Source organism: Mesoplodon bidens (genome assembly GCF_964165515.1).
Source record: "Mesoplodon bidens genome assembly, chromosome: 8".
NCBI classification, from domain to species: domain Eukaryota; kingdom Metazoa; phylum Chordata; class Mammalia; order Artiodactyla; family Ziphiidae; genus Mesoplodon; species Mesoplodon bidens.
In genome coordinates this window covers 4,054,135-4,080,959 of record NC_138165.1, presented here as the reverse complement: position 1 = coordinate 4,080,959, position 26,825 = coordinate 4,054,135, and the positions used below count along the sequence as shown (strand labels likewise).

General features: G+C 39.2%; 1 protein-coding gene across 2 annotated transcripts in view; it reads left to right on the top strand.

Moving 5' to 3' along the window:
• CNTNAP5 (contactin associated protein family member 5) overlaps positions 1 to 26,825 on the top strand; it is a gene marked incomplete at its 5' end in the record, with an annotated part of 887,048 nt that overhangs the window by 403,130 nt on the left and 457,093 nt on the right. For both annotated transcript variants that reach the window (XM_081242026.1, XM_081242025.1), the window contains 2 exons: positions 331 to 534; positions 10,406 to 10,590. In XM_081242026.1, the coding sequence (XP_081098152.1) occupies positions 331 to 534; positions 10,406 to 10,590 (389 nt within the window). The remainder of the gene's footprint in view (positions 1 to 330; positions 535 to 10,405; positions 10,591 to 26,825) is intronic.

The following is a 26,825-nucleotide window of genomic DNA, read 5'->3' as shown; positions in this document are numbered from 1 at the left end:
TACAACCAGGCATTTGACACAGTAGAGCCTGACAAAGGTACTTGTGGTATTCACACCCTGTCCCTTCAAGCAAAAGCTGACAGCACTAATGAGAGCTTTTACTTCTAAGCTAATGACTGGTTCACTCTGACTGTGTGATGGCTGCTTGTAAATGAATATTTCCCCTGAATCTAATTAGATTGGGTCTAGACTGTATGTTTCCCAGTGAGTTGGCGCCTTGTAGATGTCAGGAACATTTCTATTAATTGGACAACAACTAAGACGGGAAAGAAGGAAAAGCAAATCTGAAGATGTGCACTGATTTTTCTCCCCCTCTTTCTTTGTACCTAGAATCAGACATCGCTGACTTTGATGGCCGAAGCTCCCTTCTGTACAGGTTCAATCAGAAACTGATGAGTACTCTCAAAGATGTGATCTCCCTGAAGTTCAAGAGCATGCAAGGAGATGGGGTCCTGTTCCACGGAGAAGGACAGCGTGGAGACCACATCACCCTGGAGCTCCAGAAGGGGAGGCTCGCCCTGCACCTCAACTTGGGTAGGTCCCTGCCCATGTCAGGCTATGGGGAGATCCTTTTGTAGCAGGGCACAGTTCCTTTTCCTCCTAGTGTATCAGTTAGAAGTTCCTGGATCACAGTCTAAGTGATATATTTTCCTTATACAGGTTGGAGAAGAAAAATACCATGTTTAAGCCATAAACAGCATTCTTTAAACAAGGTAATTTTGGTAGGTAGGGAGTGCTGCAAGCTAACTGTTCGTTCTTTCTATTTCTTTCTTCCTTTCTCTTTCCTACTTTCTTTCTTTCTTTCTCATCTTTCTTTCTTTATCTTTCTTTCTTTCTCTACATATTTCTCTCTTTTTTTTTTTTTTTTTTTTTTTTTGTGCGGTATGTGGACCTCTCACTGTTGTGGCCTCTCCTGTTGTGGAGCACAGGCTCCGGACGCGCAGGCTCAGTGGCAATGGCTCACGGGCCCAGCCACTCCATGGCATGTGGGATCCTCCCGGACAGGGGTACGATTATAATGAGGCTTTTGCTTACAGTCTATTGTAATTGTTACATTTATGAAACTTAAGTTCTGGGGGAAAATGGAGGAAAAACATTTTAATATCTTTCCTGGTTTGTTTGTTTTTGTTTGTTTGTTTTTTGTGGGTGAATAAGGGGGTCATATGTATGACATCTAAGTTTCTGGGCATTCCCATGTCTTATTAAGGGAAATACTGTTTTCTTTAAGTGTCCGGGCTGTGCCAGGGTGAGCCCTAGATTTGTCAAATGCCATCTAATTTAGTAGAGAATGCCCTCCTGCCTTCTCTCTGTTTAGGACTCAGGCTTCCACATCCATCATGCCTGCCTCACTACTGGCAGGTCTGCATTTCTTTGTAATCAACTTCCTATCCCAGGGAAAGAAAGAGAGAGGGTCACCCTCCTTTATGTGAAAGGTGCTTTGGAAGGATGTATGAGCCAAGTGCAGAAGGCAGGGAGCAGAGTTCCTAAAGATGAAAAGGCAAACCAAAAAGCTCTACCTGAGAAAAAGAAACCAGGGCAAAGAGTTAGGCTGATGAAAAAGGAAGTGACCATTTTTTATAAGAATGAATCCCTTCCTCCCATTGAAAATGTATTCGTTTTAGGGAGGGGTGGAGAGTGTATATGTGGAAGAGAATTATCACCCATCACCAAGTTTTCCCTATCAAGTAGTAAAGATGGAGAGTCATAGCAGAATTCAGTTTGTAAGCTCAAGTTGGATGAAAGACTGGAAAAATCACAGATAAGTTTTATCTTTTAGTAATTATTATTTAGTAATAAATTATTTTAGTAATTAGCATAAAAATGAACATTATTGTGAACTCATCCCCAAAGCCAAACAATGTATATCCTTATTTTGAGGCATTTCTGAGCATCTCCTTAGCCTCCATGGTGAGTATTGGCATGGGTAGCAGGGAGAACCTCTGGATCCCAAGCTTTAACTCATAAAATTGATAACTAATGCACTAAATTAAATATTTAGCAAAAGCATCTTTAGAAGGAGAGTCTCACTCATAGGAGAGCAATAAGAGGGGTTGCTAGTAACATAATCGGTTTTGCTCACTTACCTAAAGAAGAAATGTATCAGTGAACTCTATGAAGGGTGGGCATATAAATATTTGGCAGAAATATATCAGTCTTTTAACTGGCCTTCAATTTTTGTGAAAGGAGAATGGATGGAGTAACCCCCGAACACACACACACCCAGTTACAAGTGGTTCACAGAACATTGTGGGTTGTGGATAAAGTTATTATGACTTGTCAATAGTAAAGCAGGTAACACTGATTCTGTCAGTGACTGCCACTTGGATTCCCAATTCCAATGCGCCATTACCACTCCAAAGCTCTGCTTCGACATCCATAACCCAATGAGGTACACCAGCTTCACACACAGTAAAGCAGGATGGAAAGGAAGAGGTGTGCTCATGTGACAGATTGTATTTTAATTGCAGACAGATGCTAGCTATTTATTATGGGGAAAGTTCATAACTCCCAAGCCTCAGTTTACTTATTTCTAACCTTGGGTTATTAATAACTATCTTCCAGGGCATGAACATGAAAGCTAAAAATATTCAAAATGAATTTTCTTTGTCAGTATATAAACATGGTGAAGCTCTTAATATTACTCATCATTCAACCAACAATATCTGAATGTCCCACACCCTGTGCTATGCGGGTCTTCCTGGAAGGAAATGGGTAGTTTAAGGTAAAGAAGACCCACTCTATGCTGCGATATAAAGAAGGCAGAATAATTCTCTCTTTCCAGATTCCATCTGCCCCATATTTCTAACTGTGGTGGCGATAATGGAAAATCTCCTTTAGTCTGTTTTCTGCAGAGTTTGGAATTTCTTCATCTTTTCATCTGCTTATGGATTTTACTCATTTCCATCTGTTTACCATGACTGTTTCCTGTACTTATCTCTTTTAAGCAGTCACCTAGGATACTTGTTAAATAGCACAGATTTCTACGTTCCTTCTCTAGAGAGATGCTGATGTATATTAGTACTTTAGCTCTGCATAACTCTGTTACAGCCAACAGATTTCTGGAAGCACTAAGTTAAGGGGAAAGGGGGAATGATAATCATTTTGATTTGTCCATAAGAGAAAATCTGTAACATACGTTCCACAAGGGCAAGATAACACTTTGTTCATAACTGTAGCTCTGGAAACTAGGAGAGCACCAGCCTGAAGTAGGTACTTGAGGCTAATTGAGTACATTGGAAAAAGTGGTTTTCATCTCACATATCAGAGCCTGACACAAATACATATTATTCTCATTTAGCTTGCTGACCCCCAAGCCCGAGCTACTCTCCCCCCTATGATAGTTGCAGGACACCCACAATGTGCCAGTATCCTATCCAATCCTCAGAGCAGCCCTATTAGGTACATAAACATTAGTTCCAATTTACCCATGTGGAATATTAGGCTGAAGGAGAATATATCACCCGTTCAAATTACACAGCTAGAAATTAGCATAGCCACAATTAAAATCCAGTTATATTTACCAGTTTTTAAACTTACTTTCAGATTATAAAATATATGTCAGTTTTAGAAAACTTGAAGGAAAAAATCCACTCTATAAAGAAGGGAAACATCACTCAAAATCCTACAACTCAGTTATCCTTGTATTAAGATTTTTGTATATTTTCCAAGTGTTTTCCTTAGCTATTTATATAAAAATTTTACATATGATATACAATTCATGTTCTTCCCATGTTGCCACACAGCCTTCAAAGAGGAAAGAGTTCATACCATCCATGATCAAGCTCTTTTTTTAAAGAAATAAATCAAGAAATAAAAAGGAAGAAAGAGAGAGCAAGAGGAGGAAGGTGGGGAGGAAAAATCCTAAAATCCAAGTTAATGGGCTGCAAAATGGTGCTGGGACAATGGCCAATGACGGAGGAAAGGGAGGAAGTTTCTCTCTACCCAGCTGACGTTACTCTGCAGCAGTGTTTCCTTTAGTGACAGTTCTCCAGTTCCTTATCTAACCTGTGACTTTACAATTCAGAAATTCATGCTGAGTAGAGAGTTTCAATACCATGGACAGCTGCATGACCTGTACCACGGCCTTTGGAGGTATACACAGCGTGCTGTGGTTCTTCACAAGTGATGTTCTTTGCCGATATTCTGATTCATATTACCTAGTTACTCCTATGGAGGCTGACTTGGAAAGATCATTTCAATGCTGCAGTTGAACTAGGTGTTTGACTACTTTCTTCAGGTAGAGCAGTGAGATTTATAGAGCTAATAATGGGAGAGAGATTTCTTCTCTCAGTCCGTAAGGGGGTTCATAAAGATTCCTCTTTCCATGCTACACATCTCATTCAGGTCACCTGTGGCAGTTTGCCCTCAGTAGAATTACAACAGCACAAACCCATACATGCAGGTGGGAGAATCAAAGAGCAGAGGCATTACATGACTGGGGAATTGTGGTGAGAACTAAATAAAACATCAATAGCACATGCAGGTCATTCAGCCTTACAAGAGTCCAGCACCTTTGAACTGAGGCATAATGTTTGTGTAATATGGCAGTCATAGGAAAGCGAGAATCTCAGCATAGCATAACCACGTGTGGAGCACACTGTCCTTGGGGGGGGCAAGTATGGGTTCAGATGCAAAGCATTTGACTACATAACCAACTCATTGAGATAGATTGGGATATCAGTGAACAGTCTGAATATTCTCCAGAGAGTCCAATGAACATTTACTTTAGCTTTTTGAAATTCAAGCATTTTGATAAGCCAACTCATATGTATTTATAAAACATTTATTGTGTTTCTGGACTTGGACTAAATACTACAAAAGATGTATTTTAACATTGCCATTTTTTGAGTGCCCTCACTTAGACACTGTGCTAGACATTTTACATATATATTTCATTTGTATCACTTAGCAATCCTACAAACTATATCTAAACCCATTTTACAGATGGAGAAACTGATGGTCATTGATGTCCAGTAGGTTGCCCTGGGCCACATAGGTCACGTAGATGTAAACCCAAGATTAGAACACTCTCCAATCGAACCCCAAGTTCCTGACATTCATCATTAAAATGTTATAAACCTTCATGAAACAATTACAAATTAAATAATAGGAAGTTGGTATCCGTGTGTTATATTTTGAGAATGGAGAGACCAGAGGAGGATAAAGGAGTCCAGAAAGGCTTCCTGGATCCACCTTGAGTTAGCTGGAGATTTCATTACAAAGAGGAAAGGAACACAGGCATTTCAGACAAAGTGTCAATGGGATAAGTTGTGCCACATTTTATATAAATTGTGTTATTCTTTTTTTTTTTTTTTTTTTGCTGTACGCAGGCCTCTTACTGTTGTGGCCTCTCCCGCCACAGAGCACAGGCTCTGGATGCGCAGGCTCAGCGGCCATGGCCCACAGGCCCAGCTGCTCCACGGCATGTGGGATCTTCCCGGACCGGGGCACGAACCCGTGTCCCCTCCATCAGCAGGTGGACTCTCAACCACTGCACCACCAGGGAAGCCCTGTGTGTCATTCTTATAATAAGAATTCACTGAACGAGTACATTAAGCCAGGCACTGAGCTATGCACTGGAGGTTAAAATTTGAATTTACCAGTTCTGATTTTCAAGGAGGTCCCGGCCTAGTAAAATAATTATTGCAATTTACTTTCTAATTTTGTAATATTAACTAAAAATATATAATTAGGTATCATCAAAACCACATACCATAATTGTATTAAGATAGCATTTTTTAAGATAGCGAAGTCACAGAAGATGGATACAGCTTAGGAGTCAGACTTGAACCATGACTCCTAAGTCTATAGAATGTTTTATTTAATAAAATTTAGAAAAATTTTAACAACTTTAACAATACAAGAAAGATGTATTTCATTGCTTTTGTGATACATAAGGATTTGCTCTGAGGGTCAAGTCCACTGCAATCGCATGGCGTCCTGTTAGTTTTTATTTTCTTTGGAAGACTTCACTTGAGTGCTCAGGAGAACATTCATCAGCCCTGAATTCGGCTAAACAAGGGTCTTTATGCTCCTGGATGACCTGCAAAGGTGAAATTTGCCTTCACCTTCTACATCGTGTCCTTCCCTCTTAGGGTTGCCCCATGTTCTCGGCTTCCCAATGCATCAAATCCTTTTCTTGGTATTCTGATTAAGCTATATAAACTCACACATATGTATGGTGGAAAGCAGAGCGGCCAGGACATAAGAAATGAGGTTAAGTGGGAGTATCAATTTTTCCAGTAGGGGTAGTGGTAAGAGCATTAGCTTTGGAGTCAGAGCTTGGTTGTAACTCTAATTCTTTGTGTCCTTAGGTATGTCTTGTAGCTTATTTGAGGTGAAGTTTTTGTAAGGCTGTGTTCAGGAATAATGGAAACAACCTATGTAAAATGCTTACCTCACTTAGTAGAAGAGAACCTTAAAAATACAAGTGAATACCAACATCGACAACCTGAACAACTAAGGTGGGAAGGTTAATTCTGAAGATCGGGTGGAGGTAGGCATTGGTGACCTCCATGTGAGTGGTCCCCTATCTCATCAACAATATATCAAGCCCTTTCCAACGTGACTTTCTGTTGAAATACAATCTTAAAAAAGAAAGTTTCTGTTCCCTTTTGCTAAGCCATATGATATGCACAGATTGCGAAAGTTAAAGTGCCATCCATGTTTAAACTGTTAAGACCAAGCAAGATTTAATCAAAGAAGACTTTGGGTGAAAACACTGCAGTATAATGTCCTTAGCCAGAAAAATGTTAGTTCCAAGGGTGAACAATTTGACATGCTTATCCACAGTATGTTGGGGATGGGGGTGGGGGAGAAAGCAAGTTAGAAATATTTTGCAATCATTTCAAGCTTCCTATAAAAATTGCCATATGCTTTACGGACTTGAGTAGTATTTACATTGTTTCATTTTAATTATATCTCAAACCACATGAAAACAAGTTTTTATTGAATTAGTAATAAGAGGTATTTTCCCCCCTAATGTGTTTCTGGCCTAAAAGATAGCTTCCAGATATTTTTATTGTCTTTGTCCTCCACAGTTGCCTGTAGGAATTTTTATCTTGCCTTAATAAATTGGAAACTAGTTAAAACTAGTAGTTGAACCATAATTGCCACTGAGATAAAACTTGAAATGTGTATTACAGGATGAAGAGTTTGATAATCTTTTGAGAATGAAGTTTTTATTGTAATTTCTTTAATGAACATTTCTAGGTAAAATGGAACCTTTCCTAGGAGTAAACTTTTTCTTCATGGTAACACCTACTATAGATACAATTTAAAACATCCTATTTAATGAAGAGCAGAATTTCTTGTTTATCCAATTGTTTAAACAGACTAATTTTCACTCAATTTGTGTGCATACAAGATTTCTGAGTGTTAGCATAGAATGATTAATGGAGAGGATAGGTGAAATAAGTTCATGTCTACCAATTTTTTCTTTTAGTTAAAAAGATGCTTGTAATGCAGGAGATATTCAATAATTTACACATCACTCGTATAGTTTTCAATGAACCAGCTATGCAGGTTAAGGATTATGTTTTTAATGAAGTTTATTTGTCTTTCCCATTATCAAAGATACTTATACTCATTCTAAAATGTAAGAAGAAAAGAAAAAAGAAAATCAAAACTTCTGTTAATGTTTTAGTAAATGCAAACAAGGATAGAAGAAAGATTCACTACGTTATCCAAAAAGTCAAGTAAAAATTAGTCTGTTTGACCTATTCAAAATTAAATTTCTCTTTTGAAGTAGGAATAATAGTATAGAAAAATATTAAAATACTTAATTTAATCCTTGTCTTTATTGGCTCTACTAAAGAAATCAACATATCACTAAAACCCACCCAACACAACACATAAGAACAAACAATTAGGAGGAAAAGATGTGATTCCTTTACTTTTTCATTTTGTGACTTTCAGTGGCTTTACAGTTTCAAACCTTTAATGTTTTGGACTTATTATTAATGAATCATTGTTAAATGCCTTTTTACTTTTTAAGAAAAAAGTCAGAGGTGCACATCAAATTTAAAGTGAAACCTCTGATATTAAATCTATTTGACTTATTACCTAGAATTAATAGTTTATAAGGCACACTGTTTCCTTCAACCAATCATTAGCCTTTGGACATGTTTTATTTTATAAATAAAAGTTGTGTGTGTGTGTGTGTGTGTGTGTGTAGAAGAAGTGGGGGAGAGAGACAGACACTGGTCTTCTTTATTCTGACTGGTACCACTTTTCACCTACCTGCTCGAGCAAACATACTAAAAGTCATCCCTAGGTGAGTCTTTCTTTTACCATGTCCACCTCCAATATCCAAATGGCATGCCAGGTCATCACATGCCACCACCTTCTCACTGGCTGAAAATCCATCCTCCTGTGCTCTCTTTACCTAAGCCCCTCGTCCCCCATCTAGATGACTGCCAGTTTTTCTGCCAGCCTTGCCTTCTCATCAAATTCGCATACAGCTTTGTCAAAATAACCTTCTAAAAATGTTAATCTGAGTCAGTAATCCCTGACTTATTAATTCACCAATGGCTCCCATTTCCTAAAAGTAAACACAGGCTGTAACCTAGCTCAAACCAGCACACTGGTCCTGGGTGGGATAAGCTAGCCCCACGTGGTCATGGCACTCTGCTGCGCAGAATCCATTTAGGTGTTCCCCTGTACCCCCAGCCTTGACATGTGCTTCTCCTGGCTGGGTAGCAATGCTCCTTGTTCTGGCCAAATATCAGGCCTGGCACCACTTTGTAAAGCGGCCTCCACAGCTCCCTGCCCTGCATTTCCTTGGCTTTTTATCAATTCACTTATTGAGTCTCCACGTTAAAACTTTCAGAGAGGGAAGTGTGCCTTTTAACTCTGTATCTCCTGTATACATCATATGTCACTGTAAGCAAGACAGGTAGATATCAACACCTTTTTGTTGATGGATGGAAGGATGAAAGGAAGGGAGGGAGGAAGGAAGGGAGGGAGGAAAGGAAGAAGGAAGGAAAAAAGGAAGAAGGAAAGGAGGAGAGAGAGAGGGAAAGAGGGAAGGAAGGAGGGGGGGAGAGAGAGGTGAGGGAGAAAGAAAAAGAAAAAGATCTATTAATGTATTTGCATAATTTGACACATTTTAAGAACTCAAAAGATGTGGAACAAATCAATATGTCAATGAATAAATCAATTAAAGGCAGCTATGAACTCATCAGCTCTTATTTTTCAATTACAATCATCTGGGTGCCTCCCCGCAACCCCCATAGGAAACAACAAAGTGTTATCTCATGCAGGAAGCAGTGACTTGGGGCCATAATGGAGGTGGGAGTGAGTCAGCCTACAGTGGAAATGGCAGCTCCATCCCCTTAAATGCCGCACAACGGAGCAGCCTGCTGCAGTTGTTCTGTAAAACATGTCTTAGGAGAGAGACATTTAGCTTTCAGTTACTAAGGGTACCGAACGCATAAAATATTCAAAAATTGGGAGGTTTACATGTAAGTAAAATTAGTTGCATTGAGCTGTTCATTTTGCTAAGGCTGAGCCATTCTACAGGAAAAAAGAACAAAGAAAAAAAAAGCTATAATCTTTTTGACAGAAGGATACAGGCAGGAAGTCCATAAAATTGGAGTGGAGACAGGAGGGGAAACAGGCAGACTGGATTGAAAAATGTACCTCTCCACCGGAATCTCTCACATTCTCCCAAGGGTTGTCTTCCAAGCTCAGTTTAGGGTGAATCATAGGACCCTTGCCCTGGTCAGTTAAAAGGGTCGAGACCTGGATTTGAATGCTGGCTGCATCTCTACCTAGGCATGCTTACCCTCACCGGACCTCAGTTTCCTAATTTGTCAAATGCAGGTAAGCATTTTTGTCTTAGAACATCAAACTTGGAGGTTATAAAATCCCTATTTAAGTGCCCTTGATAGAGTAGACATTTGAAAATGGCAGCTAAAATGATTATTTCCTTCCCGTTGCCTTTGCCCACAAATCTACCCAACTCATTGGGGCCACGCTCTTCCCTCTACTTCTCCAGCGTTCACTCTTCCTCCAGAGCACAGCTAAAGATTCACTTTCTCCTTTCAAGAGCCATTCACATGCAAAGAATATGTATTCTTTCTAAATGTGACAAGTCCTATTTTTGATATTATTCATATGGCCATCAGGATATGGTTTCTCTTATTAGTTAATCACACAAGTCCTGAAACCATGTCATTTCATGTGTAGAAGGGTGTGTGTGTATCAGTTGACTGAGATTTTGGTCCTGCAATCTGTGGGAAAAGGTTGGTATTCCTTCCCAAGCCCAGCACGGTTCTGGGTCTGCAGAGAGGGAATCATCCTTTACCTTTGGATAGAGAGAGTTGGATTTGCTAGCAGAACGTTCTAGTGCTTCAGGCTGCCCTTGGACACAGAGCCATCCCGTGTTCCATCCCCTTCACAGATGACAGCAAACCTCGGCTCAGCAGCAGCCCCCCCTCGGCCACCCTGGGCAGCCTCCTGGATGACCAGCACTGGCACTCCGTGCTTCTCGAGCGGGTCGGCAAGCTCGTGAACTTCACTGTGGACCGGCACACACAGCACTTCCGGACCAAGGGCGAGGCGGATGCCTTAGACATCGACTATGAGGTGAGTTGATTCTCCCTGCAGACCCCCAAGCCCCTTGCTGGCGATCAGTAAGAAAATCCAGAAGCAAAAGAGCAAGTGAGAAGATGTGGGCCCCTGACAGTTCTTACCCTGGGACTTCTCTTCCCCTCGCTCTAAGCCCAGTCAGCCAACCACGGGGGAGTCCACGGAGAGAGTCTGAGCTGTGAGCCTGGGGAAACACCTTGCAAGGCATCAGCTAACTGTGTGCATTTTAAAATCAGCAAGGCTCCTTTTTACTTTTTAAAACTTTTTTTTTTCTGGTAGCTTTCCTGTATCACCATCTAGTCTCTTGGTTACACTCAGTAATTTTTTTCAAAAATCAGCTTCAGTTAGCCGAAGTCATGGAAAATACATAAATTATATTAATATACAATTTTAGGTCAATTATACCTTTAATAAAATAAATAATAAAATCCAAAGAAATTGGAAATCTGCATGATAGGCTCTTGTTTTTCACCTTCATTCCTATCCTATGCAGACTTCTGACCAATACACAAGGACAGCTAGTTCTACAAAAGAGCAAGAATGAACTAACTGTCCTTGTGTATTGGTCAGAAGTTTTGCAAGACTAGCAGCCAAGATTTCACCATCTTTGCTAGTAGTTCAGTTCAAGAAGTGTATATTGTGCTCCCACTGTATACCAGGCTCTCTTCTAGGCAATAACAATCAGAGATGACTAAAGCAGAGTCCCTGAGTTGGAGATGCTTACAGTCTAATAGCAGAGTCAGGCCTGGAACACCCACTGCAGAACAAGGAGGTGAAAGCTACCTTGGAGAGCGGCACTGGGCACTGCAGGATCCCAGGCAGAGAGCACTTGGCTCAACCTTGAATGAGGGTGGAAGGCTTCCAGCAGGAGATGCTGCTAAGTCTTGAAAGGAGAGTAGGGCTAGCCTGATGAGAAAGGTGAAAAAGGCAGGCCAGGTCAGAGAGGACCCTGTGCAGGATATGGGGCATGAAATGTCACAGTCCAGTATCTATGGGATTTGAAACAATCGTCCGGCAGTGGTGTGTGAGGGCCAGCTGGTACTGACTCATGAAGGCCAGCTGGTAGATTTTCAGGAAGTTTGGAAGCTGGCTGGTAAATACAGCCATTATGAAAAACCCAGTTATTTAAACTTATAATCTATCGAAGTATTTTTAAAATGTACTAAATTCATTGATGCCTAGTTACTTTATTTTATTCTATCTATCTGTCTATCTATGTGTCTCTCTATGCATCTATCTATATGTATTTGAGGTTTTTTACTTCTGTATCTGTGTGGTGGAAATACACTATATTGGATTGCTACATTGCATCTCTTTCCAATTCCATATTTAGTGACATCCGTTTGATGGTTTGAAATCCATCATAGTGGAGATATTTACACCATGGATATTTGTAAATCCTATAACTCAGGGTTTCATTCATTGTTTTGTTGATTGTCTAGACCAGGGATAGGCAAACTACAGCCTGGAGACCAAGTCTGGCTTGAAGTCTGTTTCCTCCAGCCTGTGTGTTAAGACTACTTTTTATACCTATGTTGTTTTACAAAATTAAGATAAAAAAAAGAATAAGTAACAAGAGACTGGGTGATTACAGATAACAGACTTCAGTGAAAAATCAACGAAAGCATTCTATAAAAATCAATTGGTTTTATGGAATTTATAATACAGTTTATTGTATATTTTATTATTATTTGTAAATTGTGTCTACACATCACTTATATCAGTAAAATGACCTAACATCTGAATGCATGTGTGTGCCCACACACATTCATATACAGAGATGTGTCTTTGTGTCTGTGTGTGTGCATCACACCCTGAACAGCCAGATTTTAAGCCTGTATCAACACAACACTTGAGGCAGGGGATTAGTGAGAGATAAAACGTAAGAATTAGGGAAGACCCAGGTAATGATGGACCCTGTGACCCATGTTAAGGAGCTTAAACTGTGAGGGAAAAGGAGCCACTGAAGGATTTTTTTGCAGAGTAGTGACATGGGCAGCCTTAAGTTTTAGAGGAGTCATTCTGAACATGTGTTTCAGGGGCCAGTACAATTAACACCCCATGGAAACTTGTTAGAAATGAAAATACACAGGTCCTATCCAAACCTAAAGAATCAGAAACTCAGGGGGAGGGGTTCAATCACTGGTTTTTAAAATTCCTCCAGGAGACTCTGATGCACCCTACTATCTGAGAACAACTATTTTAGAGCAGTTACTCTAAAGGTTACTCTGAAGCTACTCTGTAGTTTAGATTTGTCTATAGGTGGGCGGAGCATGCTGCTGGACAGATGGTTAGAAACCCTGTTAGGAGACAATGTCAATCACTAGTGGATACATACAGGAACAGTAGAGGTGGAGATGAATAATTGAAAACTTAGGATCTGACTTTTTTCCAATCTCTATCATGAACTGTAAGAAAGATTGCCTCTTTTGATCCTAATCTTAATTTAGCATACTGTTGATAAGATATGTCATTCATTAACTTCAAAAGAGAATCTGTCACTCTTTGACTCAGGATGCAAAATACCAGGCAGGTTTATTTTGTTTGTTTGTTTGTTTTTGAGTTGCTGATAACTGGAAATCTTTGAGAATCAATCATTCTTATTTGTTTAAGTGATTGTAAAAACAAAGAATACACACAATATTGAAATTATCTTAAAGCAAAGAGATATCGTTTAGGAACTTGAGGACAAAAATAACACAAAACCATCATGAAGTTTCACTAGGTCCCCATATACTTGACCTCTAATGACTTGAGAGGTGATTCTAAAATTCACCCAGTCGCCTGATTCAACATTTGTTTTCAAGTTATCGCTACCTGTGGTCTCCAGTGTAGATAATCTGTATGGAATCACAGCTGAGTGCCATTAAAGTGAATGTCAGCATTTAGGGAAAGACATCCAAAGATGTCACTCAATTTGTGAAGTTGGAACAGATTTCTTCTAGAAGTGTCTAAATTTTTTGGTGCCTTGTAAGAAGTGTTTCCTGGGGGAGGGGGGGAAAACACCTTGAAATGTTCCTATGAAGCAAACTCTGCTTCAGAGAATCCAAGCCCCTTCCAAAGTATGCAGCCAGCTTGTTCATATGAACATAAAAGAAGACAGACTGACTATAACAGTGACATTGACATTGGCTGCACTGGAACAGGAGAGGTAGGTGTTGGGAGAAGTCTCTCAAACAATTGGAGCTCTCCAGCCTTTGAAGATTCACCTTCAAGGCTGTGTGGAGAGAAAGGGGCACCAGGGACAGGAATCCTGGGTCATAATTACCACTTTACCACTAAGTAGGCACAAAAACCTGGAAAGTAAAATTTCCTAACTTCAGTCACCCAGAAACAATATGAACACCCTTACTGCTAAATAGGATATCTGAATCTGAATCTAAGGTCTGTATTTTTATTGAAGTATAGAGTATAGTTGATTTACAATGTAGTGTTAGTTTCTGCTGTACAGCAAACTGATTCAGTTATACATATACATATATATATATATATATATATGTTTTTTCATATTCTTTTCCATTATGGCTTATTTACAGGATATGGAATATAGTTCCCTGTGCTATATAGTAGGTCCTTGTTGTTTGTCTGTTTTATATATAGTAGTGTGTATATGTTAATCCCAAACTCCTAATTTATCCCTACCGCACCTTTCCCCTTTGGTAACCATAAGTTTGTTCTCTATGTCTGTGAGTCTGTTTCTGTTTTGTAAATAAGTTCATTTGTGTCATATTTTAGATTCCACATATAAGTGATATCATATGATTTTTGTTTTTCTCTGTCTGACTTCACTTAGTATGACAGTCTCTAGGTCCATCATGTTGCTGCAAATGGCATTATTTTATTCTTTTTTATGGGTGAATAGTATTCCATTGTGTGTATGTATGGGTGTGTGTGTGTGTGTGTGTGTGTGTGTGTATATATATATATATATGCCACATATTCTTTATCCATTCATCTGTTGATGGACATTTAGATTGCTGCTTCTGTGTCTTGGCTATTGTGAATAGTGCTGCTATAAATATTGGGGTGCATGTATCTTTTCGAATTAGAGTTTTCTCCAGATATATTTCCAGGAGTGGAATTGCTGGATCATATGGCAACTCTATTTTTAGTCCTTAAGAAACCTTCATACTGTTCTCCATAGTGGCTGCACCAATTTACATTCCCACCAACAGTGTAAGAAGGTTCCCTTTTCTCCACATCGCCTCCAGCATTTGTTTGTTTGGTTTTTATCTTTTTTAACATCTTTATTGGAATATAATTGCTTTACAATGGTGTGTTAGTTTCTGCTTTATAACAAAGTGAATCAGCTATATGTATACATATATCCCCATATCCCCTCCTTCTTGCATCTCCCTCCCACCCCTCTAGGTGGTCACAAAGCACCGAGCTGACCTCCCTGTGCTATGCGGCTGCTTCCCACTAGCTATCTATTTTATATTTGGTAGTGTATATATGTCCATGCCACTCTCTCACTTCGTCCCAGCTTACCCTTCCCCCTCCCCGTGTCCTCAAGTCCATTCTCTATGTCTGTGTCTTTATTTCTGTCCTGCCTCTAGGTTCTTCAGAACCACTTTTTTTTTTTTAAGACTCCATACGATATTTGTTTTTCTCTTTCTGACTTACTTCACTCTGTATGATGGACTCTAGGTCCATCCACCTCACTACAAATAACTCAATTTCATTTCTTTTTACGACATTTGTTTTTTTGTAGACTCTTTTAATGATGGAGAATCTAAGGTGTATTTTTATAACAATGTTGTCTATTAATGAGAATCTATGTTACTGATTTGATATCTGCCATGGGGTCATATGTATACATTTTAGCCCTGCTACCACCGGATAGAAGAATGACTGAATTCAGGTCCCTGAAATCCAGGGACCCATTGTCAGAGGATGTCCTGCTACTCTAGAACAGTGCACTATCAAATTCTACAACAAATTCTACATTATGCAAATATAGGTTTCTCTTCAAGTTTTAGCATGCCGTGTTAATATTTGGCAAGAAAATATGGTAGCTTTCATTCCTCCAACTTAGACGATGTCAAGGATATCAATCAAGTGACACAGTGCCTTTCCACAAGCCTTCTAGCAGGGAATTTGCCACACTCACATGTATGCAGTTGTCAGCTTCTCCTCCCACATGGAAGGCAAACACAGACAGGGGCTCATAGAATCTTCTGCCAAAAAAATAATAAGCAGAAAGAACGTAGATGCTTTACTTCTCATTAGAATGTCATTCCAGTGCACATCACTCAGCCCACGTGATTTTTTCCAAATGCTTCTGAGACAGACTATAGCAATTCACTTTAATTCCATCCTGGAGCAGAAGGATTTTAGAAAAGAGATGTTTTAGGATCTTAGTGAGATTCCATTTCTCTGATAGTCTGCAACCCAAGAAATCTTTTCTTTTCTTTTATTTTTTAGCATCTTTATTGGAGTATAATGGCTTTACAATGGTGTGTTAGTTTCTGCTGTATAACAAAGTGAATCAGCTAAATGTATATATATATATATATATATATATATATATATATATATATATATATATATATATATATATATATATATATATATATATATATATCTCCCCATATCCCCTCCCTCTTGTGTCTTCCCTCCCACCCTCCCTATCCCACCCCTCTAGGTGGTCACAAAGCACCGAGTTGATCTCCCTGTGCTATGCAGCTGCTTCCCACTAGCTATCTATTTTACACTTGGTAGTGTGTATATGTCAATGCCACTCTCACTTCATCCCAGCTTACCCTTCCCCCTTCCCGTGTCCTCAAGTCCATTCTCTACTGCTGCATCTTTATTCCTGTCCCCTAGGTTCTTCAGAACCACTTTTATTTTTAGATTCCATATATATGTGTTAGCATACGGTATTTGTCTTTCTCTTTCTGACTTACTTCACTCTGTATGACAGGCTCTAGATCCATCCACCTCACAACAAATAACTCATTTTCATTTCTTTTTATGGCTGAGTAATATTCCATTGTATATATGTGACACATCTTCTTTATCCATTCATCTGTCGATGGACACTTAGGTTGCTTCCATTTCCTGCTATTGTAAATAGAGCTGCAATGAACGTTGTGGTACTTGACTCTTTCTGAATTATGGTTTTTTTCAGGGTATATGCCCAGTAGTGAGATTGCTGGGTCATATGGTAGTTCTATTTTTAGTTTTTTAAGGAACCGTCATACTGTTCTCCATAGTGGCTATATCAATTTACATTCCCACCAACAGTGCAAGAGGGTTCCATTTTCACCACACCCTCTCCAGTATTTATTATTTGTAGATTTTTTGATGATGGACATTCTGACCTGTGTGAGGTGATACCTCAATGCAATTTGATTTTCATTTCTCTAGTGATTAGCAATGTTGAGCATGTGTTTGTTGGCAATTTGTACATCTTTGTATATCTTCTTTGGAGAACTGTCTGTTTCGGTCTTTGGCCCATTGTTGGATTGGGGTATTTTTTTTTTTTAATTGAGCTGCATGAGCTAGCTGCTTGTATATTTTGGAGGATAACCCTGTTTGCAAGTATTTTCTCCCATTCTGAGGGCTGTCTTTTTGTCTTGTTTATAGTTTCATTTGCTGTGCAAAATCTTTTAAGTTTCATTAGGTCACATTTGTTTATTTTTTATTTTATTTCCCTTTCTCTAGGAGGTGGGTCAAAAAGGATCTTGCTGTGATTTATGTCATAGAGTGTTCTGCCTATATTTTCCTTTAAGAGTTTTATAGTGTCTGGCCTTACATTTAGGTCTTTAATTCATTTTGAGTTTATTTTTGTATATGGTGTTAGGGAGTGTTCTAATTTCATTCTTTTACATGTAGCTATCCAGTTTTCCCAGCACCACTTATTAAAGAGGCTGTCTTTTCTCCATTGTATATTCTTGCCTCCTTTATCAAAGGTAAGGTTACCATATGTATGTGGGTTTATCTCTGGACTTTCTATCCTGTTCCATTGATCTATATTCCTGTTTTTGTGCCAGTACCATACTGTCTTGATTACTGTAGCTTTATAGTATAGTCAGAAGTCAGGGAGCCTGATTCCTCCAGCTCTGGTTTTCTTTTTCAAGATTGCACTGGCTACTTGGGGTCTTTTGTGGTTCCATACAAATTGTGAATTTTTTTGTTCTACTTCTGTGAAAAATGCCATTGGTAGTTTGATAGGGATTGCATTGAATCTGTAGATTGCTTTGGATAGTATAATGATTTTCACAATGTTGATTCTTCCAATCCAAGTACAAGGTATGTCTCTCCTTCTGTTTGTATCATCTTTAATTTCTTTCATCGGTGTCTTATAGTTTACTGCATAAAAGTCTCTTGTCTTCTTAGGTAGGTTTATTCCTAGGTATTTTATTCTTTTTATTGCAATGGTAAATGAGAGTGTTCCCTTAATTTCTCTTTCAGATTTTTCATCATTAGGGTATAGGAATGCAAAAGACTTCTGTGCATTAATTTTGTATCATGCTACTTTACCAAATTCATTAATTAGCTCTAGTATTTTTCTGGTAGCATCTTTAGGATTCTCTATGTATAGTATCATGTCATCTGCAAACAGTGACAGTTTTACTTCTTTTCCAATTTGGATTCCTTTTATTTCTTTTACTTCTCTGACTGCTGTGGCTAAAACTTCCAAAAATATGTCGAATAACAGTGGTGAGAGTGGGCAATCCTGTCTTGTTCCTGATCTGAGAAGAAATGGTTTCAGTTTTTCACCATTGAGAATGATCTTGGCTGTGGGTTTGTCATATATGGCCTTTACTATGTTGGTGTAGGTTCCTTCTATACCTACTTTCTGGAGAGCTTTTATCATAAATGGGTGTTGAATTTTGCCAAAAGATTTTTCTGTGTCTATTGGAGATTATCATATGATTTTTATCCTTCAATTTGTTAATATGGTGTATCACATTGATTGATTTCATACACTGAAGAGTCCTTGCATTCCTGGGATAAACACAACTTGATCATGGTTTATGATCCTTTTAATGTGCTGTTGGACTCTGTTTGCTAGTATTTTGTTGAGGATTTTTGCATCTATATTCACAAGTGATATTGGCCTGTAGTTTTCTTTTTTTGTGACATCTTTGTCTGGTTTTGGTTTCAGGGTGATGGTGGCTTTGTAGAATGAGTTTTGGAGTGTTCCTCTCTCTGCTATATTTTGGAAGAGTTTGAGAAGGATAAGTGTTAACTCTTCTCTAAATGTTTGATCGAATTCGCCTGTGAAGCCATCTGGTCCTTGGCTTTTGTTTGTTGGAAGATTTTTTATCACAGTTTCAATTTCAGTGCTTGTGATTGGTTTGTTTGCATTTTCTCTTTCTTCCTGTTTCAGTCTCATAAGTTTGTGCTTTTCTAAGAATTTGTTGATTTCTTCCAAATTGTCCATTTCATTGGTATATAGTTCCTTGTAGTAATCTCATGATGCTTTGTATTTCTTCAGTGTCAGTGCTTACTTCTCCTTTTTCATTTCTAATTCTGTTGATTTGAGTCTTTCTCTTTTTTCTTGATGAGTCTGGCTAAAAGTTTATCAATTTTGCTTATCTTCTCAAAGAGCCAGCTTTTAGTTTTATTGATCTTTGCTATTGTTTCCTTCATTTCTTTCTTATTTATTTCTGATCTGATCTTTATGGTTTCTTTCTTTCTGCTAACTTTGGTGGGTTTTTTTGTTGTTGTTCTTCTTCTCTCTCTAGTTGCTCTGGTGTAAGGTTAGGTTGTTTATTTGAGTTGTTTCTTGTTTCTTGAGGTAGGATTGTATCACTATACACTTACCTCTTAGAACTGCTTTTGCTGCATCCCATAGGCTTTGGGTCATTGTGTTTTCATTGTCATTTGTTTCTACGTGTTTGCTGATTTCCTCTTTGATTTCTTCAGTAATCTGTTGGTTATTTAGTAGCATATTGTTTAGCCTCCCACCTGTGTGTATTTTTTACAGTTTTTTTTCCTGTAATTGATATCTAGTCTCATAGCATTGTGGTCGGAAAAGATACTTGATAGAATTTCAATTTTCTTAAATTTACCAAGGCTTGATTTATGACTCAAGATATGGTCTATCCTGGAGAATGTTCCATGAGCACTTGAGAAGAAAATGTATTCTGTTGTTTTTGGATGGAATGTCCTATGAATATCCATTAAGTCCATCTTCTTTAATGTGTCATTTAAAGCTTGTGTTTCCTTATTTATTTTCATTTTGGATGATCTGCCCATTGGTGAAAGTGGGGTGTTAATTTCCCCTACTATTATTGTGTTACTGTCAATTTCCCCTTTTATGGCCATTAGCATTTGCCATATGTCTTGAGGTTCTCCTATGTCGGTTGCATAAATATTTACAATTTTTATGTCTTCTTCTTGGATTGATATCTTGATCATTATGTAGTGTCCTTCTTTGTCTCTTGTAATAGTCTTTAGTTTAAAGTCTATTTTGTCTGATATAAGAATTGCTACTGCAGCTTTCTTTTGATTTCTATTGCATGGAATATCTTTTTCCATCACCTCACTTTCAGTCTGTATGTGTCCCTAGGTCTGAAGTGGGTCTCTTCAGCATATATAAGAGTCCTGTTTTTATATCCATTCAGCCTGTCTGTCTTTTGGTTGGAGTATTTAATCCATTTACATTTAAGATAATTATCAATATGTATGTTCCTGTTACCATTTTCTTAATTGTTTTGGGTTTGTTATTGTAGGTCTTTTCCTTCTCTTGTGTTTCCTGACTAGAGAAGTTCCTTTAGCATTTGTTGTAAAGCTGGTTTGGTCATACTGAATTCTCTTACCTTTTGTTTGTCTGTAAAGGTTTTAATTTCTCCATCGAATCTCAGTGAAATCCTTGCTGGGTATAGTAGTCTTGCTTGTAGGTTTTTCCCTTCCATCACTTTGAATATCCCCTGCCACTCCCTTCTGGCTGGCAGAGTTTCTGCTGAAAGATCAGCTGTTACCCTTATGGGGATTCCCTTGCATGTTATTTGTTGCTTTTCCCTTGCTGCTTTTAGTATTTTTTCTTTTTATTTAATTTTTGATAATTTGATTAATATGTGTCTTTGTGTGTTTCTCCTTGGATTTACCTTGTATGGGACTCTGCACTTCCCGGACTTGATTGACCATTTCCTTACCCATATTAGGGAAGTTTTCAAGTATCATCTCTTCAAATATTTTCTCAGACCATTTTTTTTCCTCTTCCTCTGGGACCCCTATAATTCGAATATTGGTATGTTTAATGTTGTCCCAGATGTCTCTGAGACTGTCCTCAATTCTTTTCATTCTTTATTCTGCTCTGTGGTAGTTATTTCCACTATTTTGTCTTCCAGGTCAATTGTCCATTCCTCTACCTCAGTTATTCTTCAATTGATTCCTTTCAGTGTATTTTTAATTTAATTTATTGTGTTGTTCATCATTGTTTGTTTGCTCTTTAGTTCTAGGTCCTTGTTATATGTTTCTTGTATTTTCTCCATTCTATTTCCAAGATTTTGGATCATCTTTACTATTATAACTCTGAATTCTTTTCCAGGTAGACTGCCTATTTCTTCTTCATTTGTTTGGTCTGATGGGTTTTTACCTTCCTCCTTCATCTGCTGCATATTTCTCTGTCTTGTCATTTTGCTTAACCTACTGTGTTTGGGGTCTCCTTTTTACAGGCTGCACACTCACAGTTCCTATGTTTTTGGTGTCTGCCCCCAGTGGGTGAGATTGGTTCAGTGGGGTGTGTAGGCTTCCTGATGGATGGGACTGGTGCCTGTGTTCTGGTGTGTGGGTCTGGATCTTGTCTTTCTGATGGGCAGGGCCTTGTCTGGTGGTGCTTTTTTTGGGGGTGTCTGTGCACTTAGTATGATTTTAGGCAGGCTTTCTGAAAATGGGTGGCATTGTGTACCTGTCTTGCTAGTTGTTTGTCATAGGGTGTCCTACTGCTGTTCGTTAGCAATTGGGTGGAGCTGTGTCTTTTTGTTGTGTTGGAGATCTCTGGGAGAGCTCTCACCAATTGATATTATGCAGGATAGGAGGTCTCTATTGATCCAACTCAGTTGTCCTGAACTCAGTTCTCCCACCTCAGAGGTTCGGGCCTGACAGCAGGCCAGAGAATCAAGACCCTGTCAGCCACATGGCTCAGAAGAAAAGGGAGAAAGAAAGAAAAAAATAAAAAATAAATAAATATAAAGAAAAAAATATTAAAAAATAATTAAAACAAGAAGAGAGCAACCAAACCAATAAACAAATCCACCAGTGATAACAAGCACTAAACACTAAACTATAATAAACATAAAAATCAGAATAAAATCAGTCACAGAAAGCAAACCCCAAGTTCTACAGTTGTTCCCAAAGTTCACTGCCACAATTTTAGGACGATTCATTGTCCATTCAGGTATTCCACAGATGCAGGGTACATCAGGTTGATTGTGGAAATTTGATCCGCTGCTCCTGAGGCTGTATGGAGAAATTTTCCTTTCTCTTCTTTGTTCGCATAGCTCCTGGGGTTCAGCTATGGTTTTGGCCCCACCTCTGTGTGTAGGTCACCTGAGGGCATCTGTTCCTGCCCAGACAGGACAGAGTTAAAGCACCAGCTGATTTGAGGGCCCTTGCTCATTCAGGCCAGGGAGAGGGAGGGGTATGGTAGATATAATTGGAATGTGGGGCAAGCCTGTGGCAGTAGAGGCTGGTGTAATATTTCAGTAGCTTGAGGCACACTGTGTGTTCTCTCGGGGAACTTGTCCCTGGATCACGGGACCCTGGCAGTGGAGGGCTGCACAGGCTCCCGCAGGGTGTGGATAGTGACCTGTGTTTGCACACAGGCTTCTTGGTGCCTGCAGCAGCAGCATTAGCATTTAATGCCCGTCTCTGGCGTCTGAGCTGATAGCTGCAGCTCATGCCCATCTCTGGAGCTCACTTAGGTGGTGCTCTGCCTTCTGTGGGCACATGGGAAAGGAATTCCCTCTCCTTGCACACCCTGAAACAATAGTCTCTTGCCTCTTAGACAGGTCCAGACTTTTTCTCAGCCTCCCTCCTGGCTAGCTGTGGCACACTAGTCCCCTTCAGGCTGTGTTCACGCAGCCAAACCCAGTCCTCTACCCGAGATCTGACCTCCGAAGCCTGAGCCTCAGCTTCCAGCCCCCACCCACCCCAGTGGTTGAGCAGACAAGCCTCTCAGGCTGGTGAGTGCTGGTCGGCACCCATCTTCTGTGTGGGAATCTCTGCTTTGCCCTCTGCACCCCTGATGCTGCGCTCTCCTCTGTGGCTTCAAAGCTTCCCCCCCGCCCACCCCCCATCTCTGACAGTGAAGGAGCTTCCTAGTGTGTGGAAGCTTTTCCTCCTTCACAGCTCCCTCCCAGAGATGCAGATCCTGTCCCTATTCTTTTGTCTCTGTTTTTTCTTTTGCCCTACCCAGATATGTGGGGATTTTCTGGCCTTTTGAGAAGTCTGAGGTCTTCTGCCAGCCTTCAGTAGGTGTTCTGTAGGAGTTGTTCCACATGTAGATGTATTTTTGATGTAGTTTTGGGGAGGAAGGTGATCTCCACGTCTTACTCCTCTGCCATCTTGAAGGTCCTCCCAAGCATTCTTTTCTTATCAAGAGTGCTCAGTTATCCTTTTTAACAAAGACACTTTATCAGCATCAAAACTATTAAAAACATATTTTTAGAATATGTGATTTGGGACTTCCCTGGTGGTGCAGTGGTTTAGAATCCGCCTGCTAATGCAAGGGACATGGATTTGAGCCCTGGTCTGGGAAGATCCCACATGCCACGCAGCAACTAAGCCTGTGCACCATGACTACTGAGCCTGTGCTCTGGAGCCCACGAGCCACAACTACTGAACCCATGTGCTTCAACTTCTGAAGCCCTTACCCCTAGAGCCCATGCTCTGCAACAAGAGAAACCACCACACTGAGAAGGCTGTGCACTGCAATGAAGAGTAGCCACTGCTTGCTGCAACTAGAGAAAGCCTGCATGCAGCAATGAAGATGCAATACAGCCAAAAATAAATAAATAAATAAATAAATAAATAAATAATAAATAAATAGATATGTGATTTATGTTATCATAAATACTAAAAAGACATTTTTAAAAAATAAATATATTTTATAAGAATTCTTGGTAAGAAAAAGCTATATTAAACTAAACACTCTAAGCATTTAAAAATACATGTACATCTTCAAATATAAGTTTTACTGAAGTTTTAAAGAAAATATGAGGTCGTGCTTTTATTTTATTTTATTTATTTTATTTTATTTTATTTTATTTTGGCCACACATGCAGGATCTTAGTTCCCTGACCAGGGATTGAACCTGGGTCCCCACAGTGAGCTCACTGAGTCTTAATCACTCCACAGCCAGGGAATTCCCTAGATAGTACTTTTATAATCAAAGATTGTTGGAGGTCCTTCCAAGTATGACATAAATTTTAGAAACCTGGAAATAAAATATATGAAAAATTTTGTACATATAAAATATTTAAAAAGCCACATGCAATTCCACAAAATATACAGACAGAATGATATCATCCTCCCAAGAACTTGGAAAAGTATTTCAAAATTTAATTAATGAACAAGAATCCCCCACAAATAATTTTTAAAAAGGTAACTCAATGGAAAAATAGGTAAAGAACATGAATATATAAAAAATACAGATTACTCTCAAATATATAAAAAGATGCACAACCTCACTCATAAGAAGAAGGAATGCAAATTCACACTACAACAATATTTTAAACTTAGACTGCAGGGAACACAAAATTTATAATGTTGGCATGGATATGAAGGAAGCAGAACTATTTAATCTATTGTTAATGGGACTATAATTAACACAATATCAAAGAAAGGGCAACATCTTCAAAATTGAAACAAGTGCTCTTCAATCCAACAATTCTGTTTCTAGGAATATATCCTACAATTATAAGCAAATGTGTGCAATGGGGTACATGTTAGGAATAACAAAAGATTGGAAGATGGCCCAAAAGTCCATCAAAAGTAGGTTAATTAAAATTATGGTAATCCCTGTAAGGAAACGGCTCTGTCAGAGTGTCCCAGTGACCTCACGCTGTCCACTTTGGCCAGACAGCCAAAGCCATGCCCCACAGCTGATCTGAGTCTTGACAAGACACCTTGTCATCTTCCTGAGACATAAGAGGATGGAGGCTTGCAATTAGCCGCTCCAAGGCCATCGCCACCTGCCTCCTGGCCCCCTACAACACTGTCCTGACACAGTTTCTTGACACCCCCTAAGTTCTGTGGAGACGTGAGGCTTTCTGCCCTGCATGCTTAGAATAGAGTTGCATCACATAGAACTGCTTAGCCTGATGTTGAATCTGGCCTCTGTACCCTGACACGGAGACAGAGTTTTGGGTGAAGTAAAAAAGAATAGCTTTATTGCTTTGCCAGGCAAAGGGGGACACAGCAAACTTATGCCCTCAAAACCGTGTGTCCCAACCTGGAGGGGGTAGTGAGGAGTTTTATAGTAATGGTTCAAAAAGGAGAGTGTGAACAGCTCATGGACATTCTCCTGATTGATTGGTGGTGAGGTAATTTGGAGTCGGCATCATCAACCTTCTGGTTTCAACAGATCTGGGGTCTGCATGCTTGTGGGCAGAAGACAGTTACCTTCTCCCGACTGGTGGAGGTTTCAGTATCTGCAGAACAGCTCAAAGATATTGTTGTGTGTACCCCTTGGGGGTACCAGGACCCTGCCCCAAGGCTGCACTATTGTTTCTTGACTGCTCCTCCCTTGTCCTTGCATCCCCTCCCTTCCCTGATTAGCAACTGTTTGAACTGCCCATTGGAACTCAGGGAAGGTCATGGAGGCTGAAATAAGCCTATTTCCTATAATCAAGAAACGGGGGACACAGAAAGGCTTTTGTGCCCAGGAGCCTCACAAGGTTCTGCTCAGTTTCAAGCCGAAGTCTAGAATTAGATCTATAGCAATAAAGACTCTCACAACTCACCTTGTGGTCATCTGCCCTCATACTTAGTGTCCTCTGTGTTGGTGTGTGGGACGCAGGGGCCATGGGAGATGCACTATTTGTCTACTTTTCCCTTTACTGTCTAAGGCACACATCATCGGGATCTCACAGTTGCTCCTTTATCTCTACGTGTATCTGCCAGGCCTTGGCCTTGGACTCACCTTGTTTTGTGTGTGTGTGCTTGACAAACCCGAGCAGAAGTATTATGCTTCCATTAAAAAGAATGAGGCAGCCCTATATGTTCTGATGTGGAACCATCTCCAGTATAAATTGTTCAATGAAAAGGAAAATCAGTGTGCAATGCAGTGTAAACAGTATCTGTTTTTAAAAAAATAGAAAAGAATATATAGACTTGAAAATGCATAGACCCACAGAAATCTCTGGAAGGATACGAATAAGCAGATCAGAAGAAAGTGGGATCAACAAAGAAAAAAGCTTTATTCTTTGCTGTGTACTCTTCTGAAACATTTTGAATTTTGTACCACACGCAAAAAAAGTACTTTAAGAAAGAACTGAGGCAATAGAATGAATACATGACTTTAAAAGGTATTCCTTAAGTTTACTTCTAAAATCACATCTTCTAATTTATTTTTATTCATAGTGTTTCTTCAAAAACACTTGTCACTTTATAATATGTTATAAAATTAATTTTTTTAGTTGAAGTAAAAAATAAGTTAGTTGGATTTACAGTGTTGTGTTGGCTTCAGGTGTACAGCAAAGTCATTCAGTTATACATATTCTTTTTATTGAAGTTGAAAATTTTTATTTTACTTTTTATTGTTTTCATCATATTGTATACTTTATTGTTTTACTGACTTACAGTTGATTTAGAGTGTTGTGCTAATTCTTTTTCAGATTCTTTTCCCTTACGGGTTATTATAAAATATTGAGTATAGTTCCATGTACTGTACCTTGTAGGTTATCTATTTTGTATATAAAATTTACTTTAAAAATATGTTATTTATTCATTTTTGGCTGCATTGGGTCTTTGTTGCTATGTGTGGGCTTTCTCTAGTTGCAGTGAGTGGGGGTTACTCTTTGTTGTGGTGCATAGGCTGTAGGCAAGGGGGCTTCAGCAGCTGTGGCACATGGGCTTAGCTGCTCCACAGCATGTGGGATCTTCCCAGACCAGGGCTTCAACCCATGTCCCTTGCATTGGCAGGCGGATTCTTAATCACTGCACCACCAGGGAAGTCCCAAAATTTACTTATTTTTAATTGTCTATCTCTTCATCCCCAACCCAGCCATAGAACTGAAGCTCATCATAAGGGTCAAGATTTTCTTTTTTAC